The sequence below is a fragment of the Solea solea genome, chromosome 21, assembly GCF_958295425.1.
Source record: "Solea solea chromosome 21, fSolSol10.1, whole genome shotgun sequence".
NCBI classification, from domain to species: domain Eukaryota; kingdom Metazoa; phylum Chordata; class Actinopteri; order Pleuronectiformes; family Soleidae; genus Solea; species Solea solea.
Genome location: NC_081154.1, coordinates 2596134 through 2608288, shown reverse-complemented (window position 1 = coordinate 2608288; position 12155 = coordinate 2596134). Strand labels below are relative to the sequence as shown.

At 41.9% G+C, this 12155-nt stretch overlaps 4 protein-coding genes across 8 annotated transcripts; 3 read left to right on the top strand and 1 right to left on the bottom strand.

Annotated features, from left to right (window-relative positions):
- The first annotated feature begins 327 nt into the window (after positions 1 to 327).
- On the top strand, positions 328 to 1562 carry LOC131448772 (ubiquinol-cytochrome-c reductase complex assembly factor 4). The gene is made up of 2 exons (XM_058621513.1): positions 328 to 546; positions 1059 to 1562. Exons 1-2 carry the CDS (start codon positions 461 to 463, stop codon positions 1393 to 1395), a joined length of 423 nt encoding a protein of 140 aa, XP_058477496.1. The 5' UTR covers positions 328 to 460; the 3' UTR covers positions 1396 to 1562.
- Positions 1563 to 1741: 179 nt separating this feature from the next.
- h3f3d (H3 histone, family 3D) lies at positions 1742 to 3607 on the bottom strand. The gene is made up of 4 exons (XM_058621514.1): positions 3451 to 3607; positions 2527 to 2669; positions 2285 to 2438; positions 1742 to 2202 (listed from the first exon to the last, which is right to left on the bottom strand). The coding sequence occupies exons 2-4, from the start codon at positions 2652 to 2654 to the stop codon at positions 2074 to 2076; spliced, it is 411 nt and encodes a 136-aa protein (XP_058477497.1). The 5' UTR covers positions 2655 to 2669; positions 3451 to 3607; the 3' UTR covers positions 1742 to 2073.
- Positions 3608 to 4482: 875 nt separating this feature from the next.
- On the top strand, positions 4483 to 6321 carry c21h8orf33 (chromosome 21 C8orf33 homolog). Of its 2 annotated transcripts, none has more exons than XM_058621506.1 (5): positions 4483 to 4602; positions 4982 to 5439; positions 5518 to 5608; positions 5734 to 5880; positions 5977 to 6321. In XM_058621506.1, the coding sequence occupies exons 1-5, from the start codon at positions 4539 to 4541 to the stop codon at positions 6186 to 6188; spliced, it is 972 nt and encodes a 323-aa protein (XP_058477489.1). In that variant the 5' UTR covers positions 4483 to 4538; the 3' UTR covers positions 6189 to 6321. The 2 variants fall into 2 exon arrangements, with proteins under 2 accessions (XP_058477489.1, XP_058477490.1); XM_058621507.1 differs by lacking the exon at positions 4483 to 4602 and adding an exon at positions 4609 to 4769.
- Positions 6322 to 7007: 686 nt separating this feature from the next.
- Positions 7008 to 11888, top strand: anks3 (ankyrin repeat and sterile alpha motif domain containing 3). Of its 4 annotated transcripts, none has more exons than XM_058621503.1 (16): positions 7008 to 7097; positions 7512 to 7710; positions 8172 to 8370; positions 8521 to 8642; positions 8728 to 8809; positions 8903 to 9020; positions 9091 to 9240; positions 9398 to 9523; positions 9614 to 9729; positions 9821 to 9985; positions 10071 to 10195; positions 10273 to 10414; positions 10513 to 10786; positions 10882 to 10953; positions 11028 to 11119; positions 11201 to 11888. In XM_058621503.1, exons 2-15 carry the CDS (start codon positions 7544 to 7546, stop codon positions 11108 to 11110), a joined length of 1941 nt encoding a protein of 646 aa, XP_058477486.1. In that variant the 5' UTR covers positions 7008 to 7097; positions 7512 to 7543; the 3' UTR covers positions 11111 to 11119; positions 11201 to 11888. The 4 variants fall into 4 exon arrangements, with proteins under 4 accessions (XP_058477486.1, XP_058477487.1, XP_058477483.1 ...); XM_058621504.1 differs by having other exon boundaries at positions 9088 to 9240; positions 10885 to 10953; XM_058621500.1 differs by having other exon boundaries at positions 9088 to 9240.
- Positions 11889 to 12155: the final 267 nt, after the last annotated feature.

Here is a 12155-nt window from a genome sequence, read left to right as displayed (position 1 = left end):
AACAGACAGAAATAATACAAAGTTTGAAGTTTTCATTACAACTTGATGGGAAATGTTTTATGATGCACGATTAATGATTAATATACGATACTGACCTTTGATTACGTAAATTAATCATTAATCTAACACAATTATTAATATACGAAATTAACCTTTGATAAATTTAATCATTAATCTAACAATTAAAATAGTTAAAATTAACCTTTTTTGTAATAAATATGTTTTGTTTTGGACGATAATATCATATAGAATTTAAAAATATATACATATAACATATTACATATTGATTAAAGCGGAACGGATACACACCAGCGTTTCCGCAGCGACGTCGGACGAATCCCCAGTGTTGCACAACGTCGACCGACATGACCTAACCAAGAAACGTTTTGTAAGACAAATCCTGCAGTTTCACGCGTGGAAGTGGAACCACTGTGTGCTGTGAGATGATCATTTGCCCAAGATGTTTGCGATAGGAGGACGAGTTTTCACCGGTCTGAAACAAGTGTCTTTCAGCCGAGGGAGTTTTATTCCCGACTGCGGCGTGAGGTGAGTGTAAATCTGTGACGGGCTAAGGAAGTGGACTCAATGACAGTGTTTACCGAGGAAGCACTCTTGTGTTTTGTCTTGTGTTTTAATCTTTTTTTAATATGTACATATTTATTCCAATGTTTCGTGTAAGACGTGTTATTATTACCTGCCAAATTACATTATTTATCTTTAAGCTTACACACACACACTGACCTGAACGGAGTTCAGGACCTTGATCACATGACACTTTATTCTGTTTATCTTGACCATAAAAGCAAACCTGGCTGCAGTGAGTGACACAACATGTTTGCGGAGCATGTTCTTTGCCAGATTGTTTTGAATGCCTAAACTGATATCCTCTGATACTCAGAGGATATCATTTACCACACACCTGATTCTGTAACATCTGTAACATGCAGGGCAGGACCAGGATTGAGAAACCCTGGAGTAGCACCCCTGGCCTTTCTTACTTGAATGATATATATGTATGTATATATATTTTTGTTAAAATCTGTGTTTTTCTTTGGCAGACTGAACAGCATGCGGCTCTTGGCTCTAAGCTTTCGGAGAACAGCCACGTCCAAGAAGCCCACAGACGAAGAGGAGAAAAATGAACCCATAAAGTTCTCCACCAGCAAAGCCAGCTACAAAACCTGGAAGGTCGACCAATCCATGGGAAGCAAATATGGACAACCTTTGTTCAAAGTCCTCACTGTGAGCCTGTTGAGTTTAAGCTTAATTTTGTGGTGTGTACTAAGAGAAGAGACAGTGATTGATGGAAAGCTGGAGACGCGGCTGTATGAGCATGTACCTGGCTTGCTCTCGGATCAACAGATTAAGGAGGTCGATAGCAAGAGATCAAATTGACATTAGAGCTTTAGAGTTATGTTCCAGCTATTTATTGTGTATTGGTTCTAGTTAACAGCCAGGATAATGGACACCCTTCCTGCCAGGATGAACATTGACCATTCAATACTTGTGTAATTTTGTGAGCAGAATATATGGATTAAAATGTCTTTATTAAAAAAGCTTAATTCAATTGTCTGCCTTCTCAGTTACACTGGCATGTTGTAGATGTACAACTCTGCTAGGCTCTCAGTCACTCAAATTTAACAGGGTACAACCCTCTGCATTGTGTAAGGAAATAAGCGCTCAAACTAGGTTAGGTGTACATGTATTTAAATTTCAAAAGAATTCATATTCGGGTCAAGAATTTGAGGTAGCGGAAAGTTTATTTACAGCACGGGAAATCCTATGACATGCACACACAGGATTAAGGGTACAGATTCTAAAATAGATATGCAAACCTGAGAAAGGCAGAGCATTATGTTTACATTTTACAGATGTGAAGCTCTATTCTACAGTCGACAGGACAATTGAGGGGAAAGTCAAGAGCAACATGACAAATAAAGTACAAAAAAAAACATGCCTGGTACTACAAATGACAAAAAGGAGGTACACATGCTGGAAACGGTTCCAAGATTTACAAAACAAACCCCAATCAACCCCTCCCACCCCCACACTAAAAAGATAAAATCAGGTAATTTATGCACGCTCTCCTCTAATTCGCCTGGCCAGCTGAATATCCTTGGGCATGATGGTGACCCTCTTGGCGTGGATGGCGCACAGGTTGGTATCCTCAAAGAGTCCAACCAAGTATGCCTCACTGGCTTCCTGCACAACAAAACAAAAGCCGAGTGTTAAAGCCACCTGAACACAAGTAAATTTGTCAAGTTGATAGAAAGTGTGGTCCCACCTGTAGAGCGCCAATGGCAGCACTCTGGAAACGCAGATCCGTCTTGAAATCCTGAGCGATTTCCCTGACAAGACGCTGGAAGGGCAGTTTCCTGATAAGCAGTTCAGTCGACTTCTGGTAACGACGGATCTCACGCAGAGCAACAGTACCAGGCCTGTACACAAACATATGCACAGATAAGGTAAACAGCTGTACTACACATGGGTGGATATGTATTCATACTCCTGATCACTTGTGTTTACCTGTATCTATGAGGTTTCTTCACTCCACCAGTAGAGGGCGCGCTTTTCCTGGCAGCCTTTGTGGCCAGCTGCTTCCTCGGCGCCTTTCCTCCGGTGGATTTACGAGCAGTCTGCTTGGTACGAGCCATTTTTCACCTGCAAGTCTGAAAATGAAACGAAATCCGATATTTAGACACAAACACATTTTCCTTGTTCCCCTAAACATGTTCATTTTCACTTGACAGCGTCACCGCCTCGGCGGGGGAACTCCATTTAGTGCGAGTAGTTGTCCTACCAGTGACAGTCCCCGCCTTCCGTGAAGGATATAAATGCAGCGTAATTTTATGCGCTATTGTTACTGATACGAACTAAACACGGAGTTGAGCTAAATAACAGTAACTTCTCCATCATAGGATCAAAGTTTGTGAACAAAAGGCGTCGCTCTAGAAAAAAAAGAACGTGGGCTAATTCTACAAAAAAGCTGTAACGACCTGCCACCATTAAGCTGCGAGATTCACACACGTTTTCTTTGCTGTCGTTAACAAGCAACTATAATACTAACAGCAAGGACTGTTGCAAAATGGCGCCAGCTAGCCACCACACAACACAAGCTTATATAGACACACACTTTGAACACACACCGGGCACAAAATCCCAATTAAGGGCAACTAAACGAGAGGTGCGAGTCACCGGTGACGAGTAGTTTAGTAATAAAATATGTCAGTGTTAGTCATAGTTTGTAATATTACAGCGAAGCACGAGCTAACTGTTAGCCGAGTGGCTATGGCGCGCGCTCCGTTGTTGTGAAGTGGCGGACGTAAAACCAGCCGGAATTCAACCTTCGGAGACGATTTATGACACAAAGTAGACACACACCGTTCACGACTATTAATTAGACAAAGTAGAGAAATGTTTTACCACAGGGGAAAAACAGCTTCACGTTACCTTTTGTGGTTGGATTATCGTGTGTCCTATGCGCGTTGTCGTCCGACTGTTTTTGACGAGCTGTCGGCTCAAGGGGAGGTATTTATATTCTGAGGGGACGGACGCTGGAAGTCCCGCCCCCACGTTTGTGTGATTCGCCCACAGCTGAATCCCTCTTGGAATGTGATTGGTGGAGAATAGATTAGGCTTTTTGCTTCAGCATTTGAAGCAGCAGTGTAGAAATGAGTGAAAAATGCTTCTTTTCGTCTTGAACGATTTCAACGATATCACTCCTGACAAACTGCTTCTTCCAGCTGAGGAACATGACAACAAATTAATTAAAAAGGTCTGGTGTCAAAAGATGGACTTGTAATGATTTCTTCTCAGGTCACACCACACCAAGTTTTAGCATCACTTCACTGGTTACCAGTTCATTTTTAGAGTATATATATATATACCCTGAGGTCTTCAGGTCAGAGGGAGTAAAAAGCAACTAAATACTCTTATTCAAACAGGCTTTATGGCTTTAAATCCATTGTTTTTATTGTAAAGCACTTAGGAAGGTGCTGTATAAATAAACTTGTATTCATTTAATTTATACAGTTTTTCATAAACCTTAGACTACTTTTCCCGCTGTATAGTCATCACTGGTTTTTGGTTCATTTGAAACAAAATCGACCTTTGGCTTCATTGATTCATTCATTCACTGTTGTCCAAATGAGCATCTTAATAATTTATATTTTCTCACTAATGCATGAAGTGATTATAGACAGAGAACAGAGAGCAAAACTAAAGACAAGATGATGCACGTGTAATATAAATATCTGCATCCACAAGTGAATAATGACTCAATAATCAATAGTCATCTATTTATTGGTCAAGTTTGGTCAAGCCAGTCATCTTTGTCTGATGTGCGCGCGCGATTTGTCTCTTGTGTTTTTAAGGTTGTTTTAACACGTTTTCGTCCCCTAAATCTTTGTATTTTCCGGTTAACCATAGCTGAACACATTTTTTAAACAATTATTTCTTTAACATTAATTATTGATAGAGAAGCTAAATTGTGCGAACTAAGGAACTGGCTCGTGTGAACCACCACCAAGCGGAACGATATGCGTCGAGGAAACATTTTAGGCACACACACATGCACGGACCTGTTCTTCAGCGACACCGGGGGTGAGTTGTTTGCGGAGACGAAGAAAATAGTATTTTATATTAAGTATTTTACTAAAAACAAACCTGTTCCACTGAGCATGGAGGAGTCGAGTTAAATAGTTGAGTCAAACAGACGCGTTTCAGCATAATATTGATCAGCATGGCCGAGCAGAAGCTGCTGTTTATAGGTACATTAATCATCACGTCTCCTATGTCTCGCTTTATGTCAGAATGTGGATTTTGATGGTTTGAGTTTGGCTATTTGTATATATATATATGTATACATGTATATATATATATATACATGTGTATATATATATGTATACATATGTGTGTGAATAAATAAATAAAAAACTAATGGTAGCAATCATACGTTTTTGGGTGTATGCCCATTTGACAGATATTGACCCAAAGCCAAACAGCTCTGCTCCTCCTGAGGCCCGAGCTGACCAACCCCTCTGCACCCGAAGTGACAACACCTTCAGATTCAACTTCCTCTCTGACAATTGTCCACGACTTAAGGAGACAAAACCTCCGCTGGACTGGACCAAGCCAGCACAGAGCCAGATATCCTTCACCAGGGAGGGCTCAGCGTTTGCCTTCAACTTCCACATCCCTGCTGCTTCACCCGTGGAAGACATGGAGACCACAGAGACCCCAGACACATGTGCAACCGAAGGGAAAGAAGAAAGTACTTCCTCCTCGCTGCAGGATGACGTTAACTCTCCACCTGAGCTGTCGGATCAATCCAAAGCAAAGAAGAAGAAAAAGAAATCTGGAAAGAGCAAAGTCTCACATGACACAGAGTCACAACAGAAGCCAGCAGAGGGGAGTCAAGGAGATGACCACACAGAGCTGGTCAGTATTTAAAGTTCTCCTCAAAAGAAGCCTTATTTGAATACTTACTTTGAAGTCTAAATGTGACTTGTGTTTCAGAGTGCGGAAGAGCAGCTGAATCGGCAGCTTGATTGGTGCATGGAGCAGCTGGAGCTGGGCATGAAATCTCAGAAGGGCACGCCGAAACAGAGTAAGTGTTATTGTTGTTCATATAAAAATAGCAGGATATTTTCTTAAGGTGTTAATAGGGTGAGAAAGGTACATACATGGGAGTTGCTCTGAGGTGTGTCCCACTTGAATGTGTTCCCCCTGTAGAGGAGGAGGCCGCTCGTGCCTTGAAGACTCTACGTAGCTCCAAAGCTCCTCTGGTTAAGAAGAGGCAGGTGATGAGAGCCATGACGGGAGAGTACAGGAAAAAAATAGAAGAAGAGAAAAACAAGCAGTTCAAACTCATTCAGAGTGGTGAGTATGTAAAACAGTAAAAAAAAAAAAAAAGTTTGACGTTTGAACCCGTGCTGTTGCAGTGCTGTGATAGGTTTCTTTACCCGATCCCAACAGAAATTGCTTCAGCTCAAGTCAAAGTTGTATCAGATTCTCCAAAGAAGGCCGTTGTCCACCGGATCGCTCACGTCAAAATGCAGAACACAAAGGACAATAACCTGCAGCAAGCTGAAGCCCAGGATGCAGACAAGACACCAGAGACTCAGGAGGGGACATCGACTCTCGTCTTTACACCGTCAAAGGAAGAGTTCCGCTTTAATTTTTTCTGACTCTTAACTGAACAAGTTATTTTAGTCTGGACTGAATCTGATCTGAGCTGGACGATTGTTGCTTTGATGATATTGCTGAATAAATGTTTTTGTTTTGTTTACATTTTTGTCCATTAAAGGTTGCCATTGATGACCTGATCTTCATTCATTAACCTGTAGCGCTTGTCAAACCTCTGAAGATGCAGTTAATAACAAAAGTAGGGCTGCAAGGAATATTTGTTGAATCGATTATTAATTCATTACTAAATAAAAAAAAAAAATCATTACTAGATTTTTCCAGCTTCTTAAATGTGAATATTTTCTGGTTTCTTTGATCCATATAACAAAGAAATCATTAAAACTGAATCATTTTGGTTTGTGGACAAAACAACATTTGAGAACATCATCATTTCCAGGTTTGGTAAACACTGATTGACATTTTTCAACATTGTCTGACATTTTATGGACCAAACAAGTACCTGATTACTCAATTAACAAAAAATAATCAGTTGCAGCCCTAATAACATGGTAGTTTTATACAATATCTATTGATAATGTAAACTCATACATTTACATCTAAATTGTTTTTCAAAACAAAAACAATCAAGCAATAAAACCATATTGAAGTACTGATGGTTTAAGACAAGTGTTAATGGTAAATATGATATAACCTTCCCTTAAAAAAAACAAAAACATATCCACAAAGACCAAAGAAAAAACATGTTTGAAAAGATATATGTTTGTGAAATGTATACACAAGTGTGCGAGAGCATTTTTCAATTAATTAATTGTTAAATAAAAAGCTATTATTGAGTATGTTATGCGGTATCTTTCAAAGAGGAAAAGGTGGGGCGTGGTAGCGTTTCCCCACGAGCACATTTCAGTGTGACACCCCAAACAGAAAGTTTATCCGCTGAGAAAAATAAACTAGTAAGTAAGTGCACGTTTACCCTTTAAACTAATGTCGTTTGTCAAGTTAGAGACTTTATGTTGTTTTTAGACAATGTGCAGACTGATAATGGAGACAAGTTTTAATACTGGGTTTTGCTACGCTAACGTTAAACTTGCTAAAAGAGCAGAGTTTTGGAGAGAGTTAGCTCGGGGTCAGTGTGAAGTCACGCTAGTTTAAAAGCCCCTTAACTGACATTAATCAGCCTTGTTTGTGTGTTATTTACAAACTACACACAGCGACGTAACACTCATCTTGTTATTTGATGTTTTGTTGATGTATGAAACTGTATTTTAAAGCGTGGCTCATGTTGTTTTTTGTTTGGTTGTTGTTCTGAATCATGAGTGTGTTTTACAGCAGTGGTCACTCACAGGGTTCACCTTTTTGTTTTCCAGGTGTGAAGGTGGGACGAGTGAGGAGGTGGAAAATGTCCGAGCTAAGCGACGAGGCCAGTGAATCAGAGCAGCTGGGCGTCAGCCTCTCCCTGTGGCTGGGCGATTCCCTGGTCCGACCCGAGGAGCTGGATGTTCCCCTGGACCTCCACACCGCCTGCTCCATCGGACAGTATGACGTGGTGGCCGGGTGCATCAAACAGTGGGTTTCCATAAGACTGTGCTTTATATTTATTTATTTATTGGAAACTTGTGTATATATGTATGTATATGTGTGTGTGTGTGTGTGTGTGTGTGTATATATATATATATATATATATATATATATATATATATATATATATACACATATACATACACACACACATATATATATATACATACATATATACGTATATATATATATATATACACAAACACACACACCTTTTATACTTTAAGTTTCCATCTGTTGTCCCTAAAGATGTTAACAGAGGCAAAAAAAAACAACAAAGACATCCACAGATCCACAGCAGCTCAGCCCCTCTTGTATTCAATAAATTGAATGTTTATTTCAGCTTATCCAACTGGGCTAAGTAAACCTAAGAAAGCCACAAGTGAATGACGCAGTGTTCCGTGCACGTCATTACTATAGATACTGTGTATATATATATATTCTTTCAGACGTGAGGTGAATCTGGATGGTAAGAACATCGGCGGATGGACCCCACTGATGTATGCGTCCTACATTGGCCACGACAACATCGCAAACCTGCTGCTGGAAGCTGGCGTGAATGTAAATGCCACCACTGCCAAAGGGCTGACCCCACTGATGCTGGCAGCGAGCTGTGGCAACGAGAGTATCGCATACTTCCTGCTTCAGGTACAAAATGGTGTGACTGGATCATTTATTTGTGAGAAGTATTAAACACAGAATGTTTGCTGTGTAGAAGCCCAAAACCCTGATGTTGTATTATCCTAGGAACATGGAGGGGAATCTCTGGAAATCCTTTTTTTTTTCTGACCCTAAAAGCAAGGTGCAGAGCTGGAGCTGAAGGACTCACGGGGCTGGACTGCTTTGTTCCACTGCACAGGCACTGGCCACCAGCAGATGGTCAAGTTCCTGCTGGACAACAATGCTGATGCCAATGTTAAGTGAGTGTCTTCATTCATGGCAATTCTTCTACAAATACTTTGTCCACACATCAAGTTTTTCCATGATCTTCTGATTGATTCACAGGGAGCCAGGCTCTGGTGTCACTCCCCTGATGGAGGCTGCAGCTTCTGGACATGAAATCATAGTTCAGTACCTGCTCGATCATGTGAGTAGGTTACACCTGTAAAACTGTAAAACATGCTGTGCATGGAGATAGAGCTGCATGACCGTGACATCTGTTTGTTTAAATCATGGACAGAAAGTTAAAGTTGATGACCGCAACACTAAAGGAGAGACAGCCCGTGCCCTAGCAATGATGTACGGCTTTACCAAAATCGTCAGCCTCATTGACTCGCGCTCTCCAAGGATCAAACCAGGTAGGGACCTTTCTTTAAAGTTGACTTTTACATTTTTACTAAGTTATAATTCTTTCTTTGACTTTAGCAGGACACTTTGAAGACCTGAGCTCCTCCGAGGACTCGGACAGCACACCACCCAGGATCAGGCCAAGTCGAAACAGAGCTAAAGGCGTTAGCATCCACGATGGCCCTCAGGCCATCGCCAAGTTCCGAGTAGGAGGCACCAGCAAACCGTGTGGTAGGGTCACATAATATATTCAGCCTGTATCTATGTTCAGAGTGTAGTGGTTGGAACTACAGTCAGCCTGTGCCTTCAAGAGGAGGATTGACACTTGCAGAATTGATGGTAATAACCACGGGTGGGACAGAAGTTAATGTAGGATTTTGCCCCACAGAGCCTGCTGCAGTGCCACCGGGCTACATGACGTTCAGAGATATCGGTGGACAGAGTGAAGGCCTCTGCTATCGTGATGTGACTTCCCCCATCAATGAGCTGGATGGCCAGAGCAACAGCAGCAGAGGTGACTTGTCTGCTGGTGTTGTTTTTGTTTTTTAATAAAACGGGAGATCCTTTGGGCACTGGTTCTAAATAGTTTCTGTTCCCGTTCCAGATGACAGTCCATTCTTTGACAATGACATGCCCACAATGAGGAGCAGCAGTAGCAGCAGCGAGGGCCTGCCTCACGTGATCAGCCTTAACTGGGAAGGCTCAGTGGAAAGTAACGAGGTGAACACAGGAGAGATCCACAGAGATCCAAACAATAGATTATTATTTTTGTTTATATGAGGTGACAAACACATGTGCCTTTGACCCTCAGGACTCTGACCAGTGCAAAAAGAGCAGCTCCCGCAGAGTAAATAAGGGTCATCACTCGAAAGGCAAGAGTCGCCACGGGAACAATGACGCAGCTCACTCCAGTGGACCGGGGAACTGTGGGATTCGCTCACATGTTGTTCCTCCGCCTTCTTACACTGGTCCAAAGGCATGTGTGGTTTTAGACTTTTTGATTGACTGGGAATGTGATGTATGTGGTTCCTGACCAGAACTATAATGTCTTATTCTTGCAGGATTTGGCAGAGTTTTTGGAGCAAATTGGCTTCTCAAAGTATCTTCCATTACTTGAGGAGCAAGACATTGACCTACGGATATTTCTCACACTGACTGAAAATGATCTCAAAGAAATAGGAATCACGTAAGAGACTTTAGGCCCTCTATCACATTAATCCCATAATAAACCGTGTTATTTCATAATCTAGCCTTGTTGTCCAGGTTGTTTGGACCCAAGCGTAAGATGACCTCAGCCATTGCGAGGTGGCACAGTAGCGCTCGACCACCCGGTGATGCTCTGGAACAGGCTTATGCTGACCAGCTTGAAGCAGAGATGCAAGAAATGGCTATTCAGCTACACAAGGTAATCCCTGTAACCTAAATGTAACATGTATTGAATTAACTGAAACCTTTTTTTTTTTTTTACTCTTACAAATAACAGACTCACTCTCCCTGTTGCAGCGCTGTGAGGAGATGGAGAACCTGCAGAGCCAGGTCTCTCAGGAGAAGGAGCTGCGGACTGTGATGGAGGGATGCCTGATGGAGGACAAGATGGCATGGAAGAGGGTTCACACTGAGCTCGTGGAGAACCATCGGCTGGCTCAGGACATGAGCGCTACACTGGCAAAGGCGAGGACCTGTTGTGCCGAGCTGCTCTCTGGCGTCACTACTGATGGCAATGGCTGCCTTTATACAGGTGCGGACGATAAAGCAAAAGATGATACCGGTGTTAAAGGTGAGACTTTGGGTCATGCTGAACAGCTCATTTCATTTTAACCCACAATTTGTATTGGATTTTCAAGCATGAAGTGATTTTATGTCTCGTTCTAGCAGCGGGTGGCCTGGCGTCCTCCAAAGTTGTCGAGCTAATGAAGAAGCTGGATTCCTATGAAGATCAACTGGGTAAGATACCGTGACGTTAACTGAGTTAAGCACCTTTGCGCTCTCTTGTTCTAATGCGGGTTTCATTATCACAGCGGGGACACTCAACACTATGCTGCAAAGTCTGAGGAGACTGAGTGCTCCGGAAAAAGTGTCAGATAGCTGGGAACGGCCTTAACCTGTCAAGGTAAGTCTCTACTGGCTGGAAATACTCCATGAAATCTGTAGCTGCTAAAAAAAACCCACTTTCTTTCTTAATTTTGGAAAGGGGTTTCTGCCAATATATGACGGAGGGTGATCTGACCACCCTGAACAATCCTCACTGGAATGGGAGAAAAAGGAGCCAGCCCCAGACTTGAAGCAGCTGACCTGCTGTGCCCCCTCCCTCTGGGTTTGGCTGAAAGACCAGAGCTGGCCAGATGTGGACAAGGCCATGGAGAACGGCAGCTGCTACAAGGAAATGACAAGCAGGCAGGAAGGGAACCTGACCCCCCCCACATGCTTGTGCTGGTGAATACTGGACTCTGGTAGTTGCATTGTGAAAATGCAGAGTAGAGGAGAAGGACCTGCTAGTGGATCAGAGGCTGTTAAACTGTGAAGCATTTGTTTGAAAATAAAAAAATACATTTGTGTACTCTCTGCTGTATGAAATGCCACCAGGTGAAGTACATTTCTTAAAAGTGGGTAAGTAGTTTGTTTAGTTAAAATTAGGTGGTAATGAAATCTTCTCATTCATATTCTGTTTGGAAACTGTCAGTGAAGATCTACTCGGTCTACAGTTGTTCAGTTTGGACATGAGTTTAAGAACTGACAACATTTCCTGTTTCAGATTTCCTTCAGTGAGTTGATTGACTGTGTATCTTTTAGACATCAAATCTGTTTCACAATGAAATTGAAGTCCTTTGAAATGCTGGATTTGTCTTTGTATTGGGATGAAAATTAAAACATTGAGGGTGGACAGTGTCGTTTTTCTTTCAAACTGACAGACGTAGAAAAGAATGATCTATCATAAACGCAAATTGTAGAGTGGCTCATTTCACTAGACGTAGGGAAAATTATATTATTATTGTAGTCCCAAGACTTCAATTTGGAGTTTGGAAAACCACAAAATCATGTTTGTTTCTTTAATTCTCAGACACACCAGGTCCTGCCTGTCCAGGTGTTTGAACTTATCAGGACGTTTCACCTCTCATTCAAGAAGCTTCTTCAGCTCCCCTCTTGGA

Bases quoted from the DNA above. Each gene is read 5' to 3' on its own strand.
- h3f3d (XM_058621514.1), bottom strand. From the start codon at position 2,654: ATGGCTCGTACCAAGCAGACTGCTCGTAAATCCACCGGAGGAAAGGCG. The intron at 2,439-2,526 runs GTAAACACAAGT...GTTTGTGTACAG, and splicing joins AAGAAACCTCATAGATACAG to GCCTGGTACTGTTGCTCTGC. The intron at 2,203-2,284 runs GTGGGACCACAC...TTTGTTGTGCAG, and splicing joins CTGCCATTGGCGCTCTACAG to GAAGCCAGTGAGGCATACTT.
- LOC131448772 (XM_058621513.1), top strand. From the start codon at position 461: ATGTTTGCGATAGGAGGACGAGTTTTCACCGGTCTGAAACAAGTGTCT. The intron at 547-1,058 runs GTGAGTGTAAAT...TTTCTTTGGCAG, and splicing joins ATTCCCGACTGCGGCGTGAG to ACTGAACAGCATGCGGCTCT.
- anks3 (XM_058621500.1), top strand. From the start codon at position 7,544: ATGTCCGAGCTAAGCGACGAGGCCAGTGAATCAGAGCAGCTGGGCGTC. The intron at 9,241-9,397 runs GTAGGGTCACAT...TTTGCCCCACAG, and splicing joins AGGCACCAGCAAACCGTGTG to AGCCTGCTGCAGTGCCACCG. The intron at 9,986-10,070 runs GCATGTGTGGTT...TTATTCTTGCAG, and splicing joins CTTCTTACACTGGTCCAAAG to GATTTGGCAGAGTTTTTGGA.
- c21h8orf33 (XM_058621506.1), top strand. From the start codon at position 4,539: ATGCGTCGAGGAAACATTTTAGGCACACACACATGCACGGACCTGTTC. The intron at 4,603-4,981 runs GTGAGTTGTTTG...CCCATTTGACAG, and splicing joins GTTCTTCAGCGACACCGGGG to ATATTGACCCAAAGCCAAAC. The intron at 5,881-5,976 runs GTGAGTATGTAA...CGATCCCAACAG, and splicing joins GTTCAAACTCATTCAGAGTG to AAATTGCTTCAGCTCAAGTC.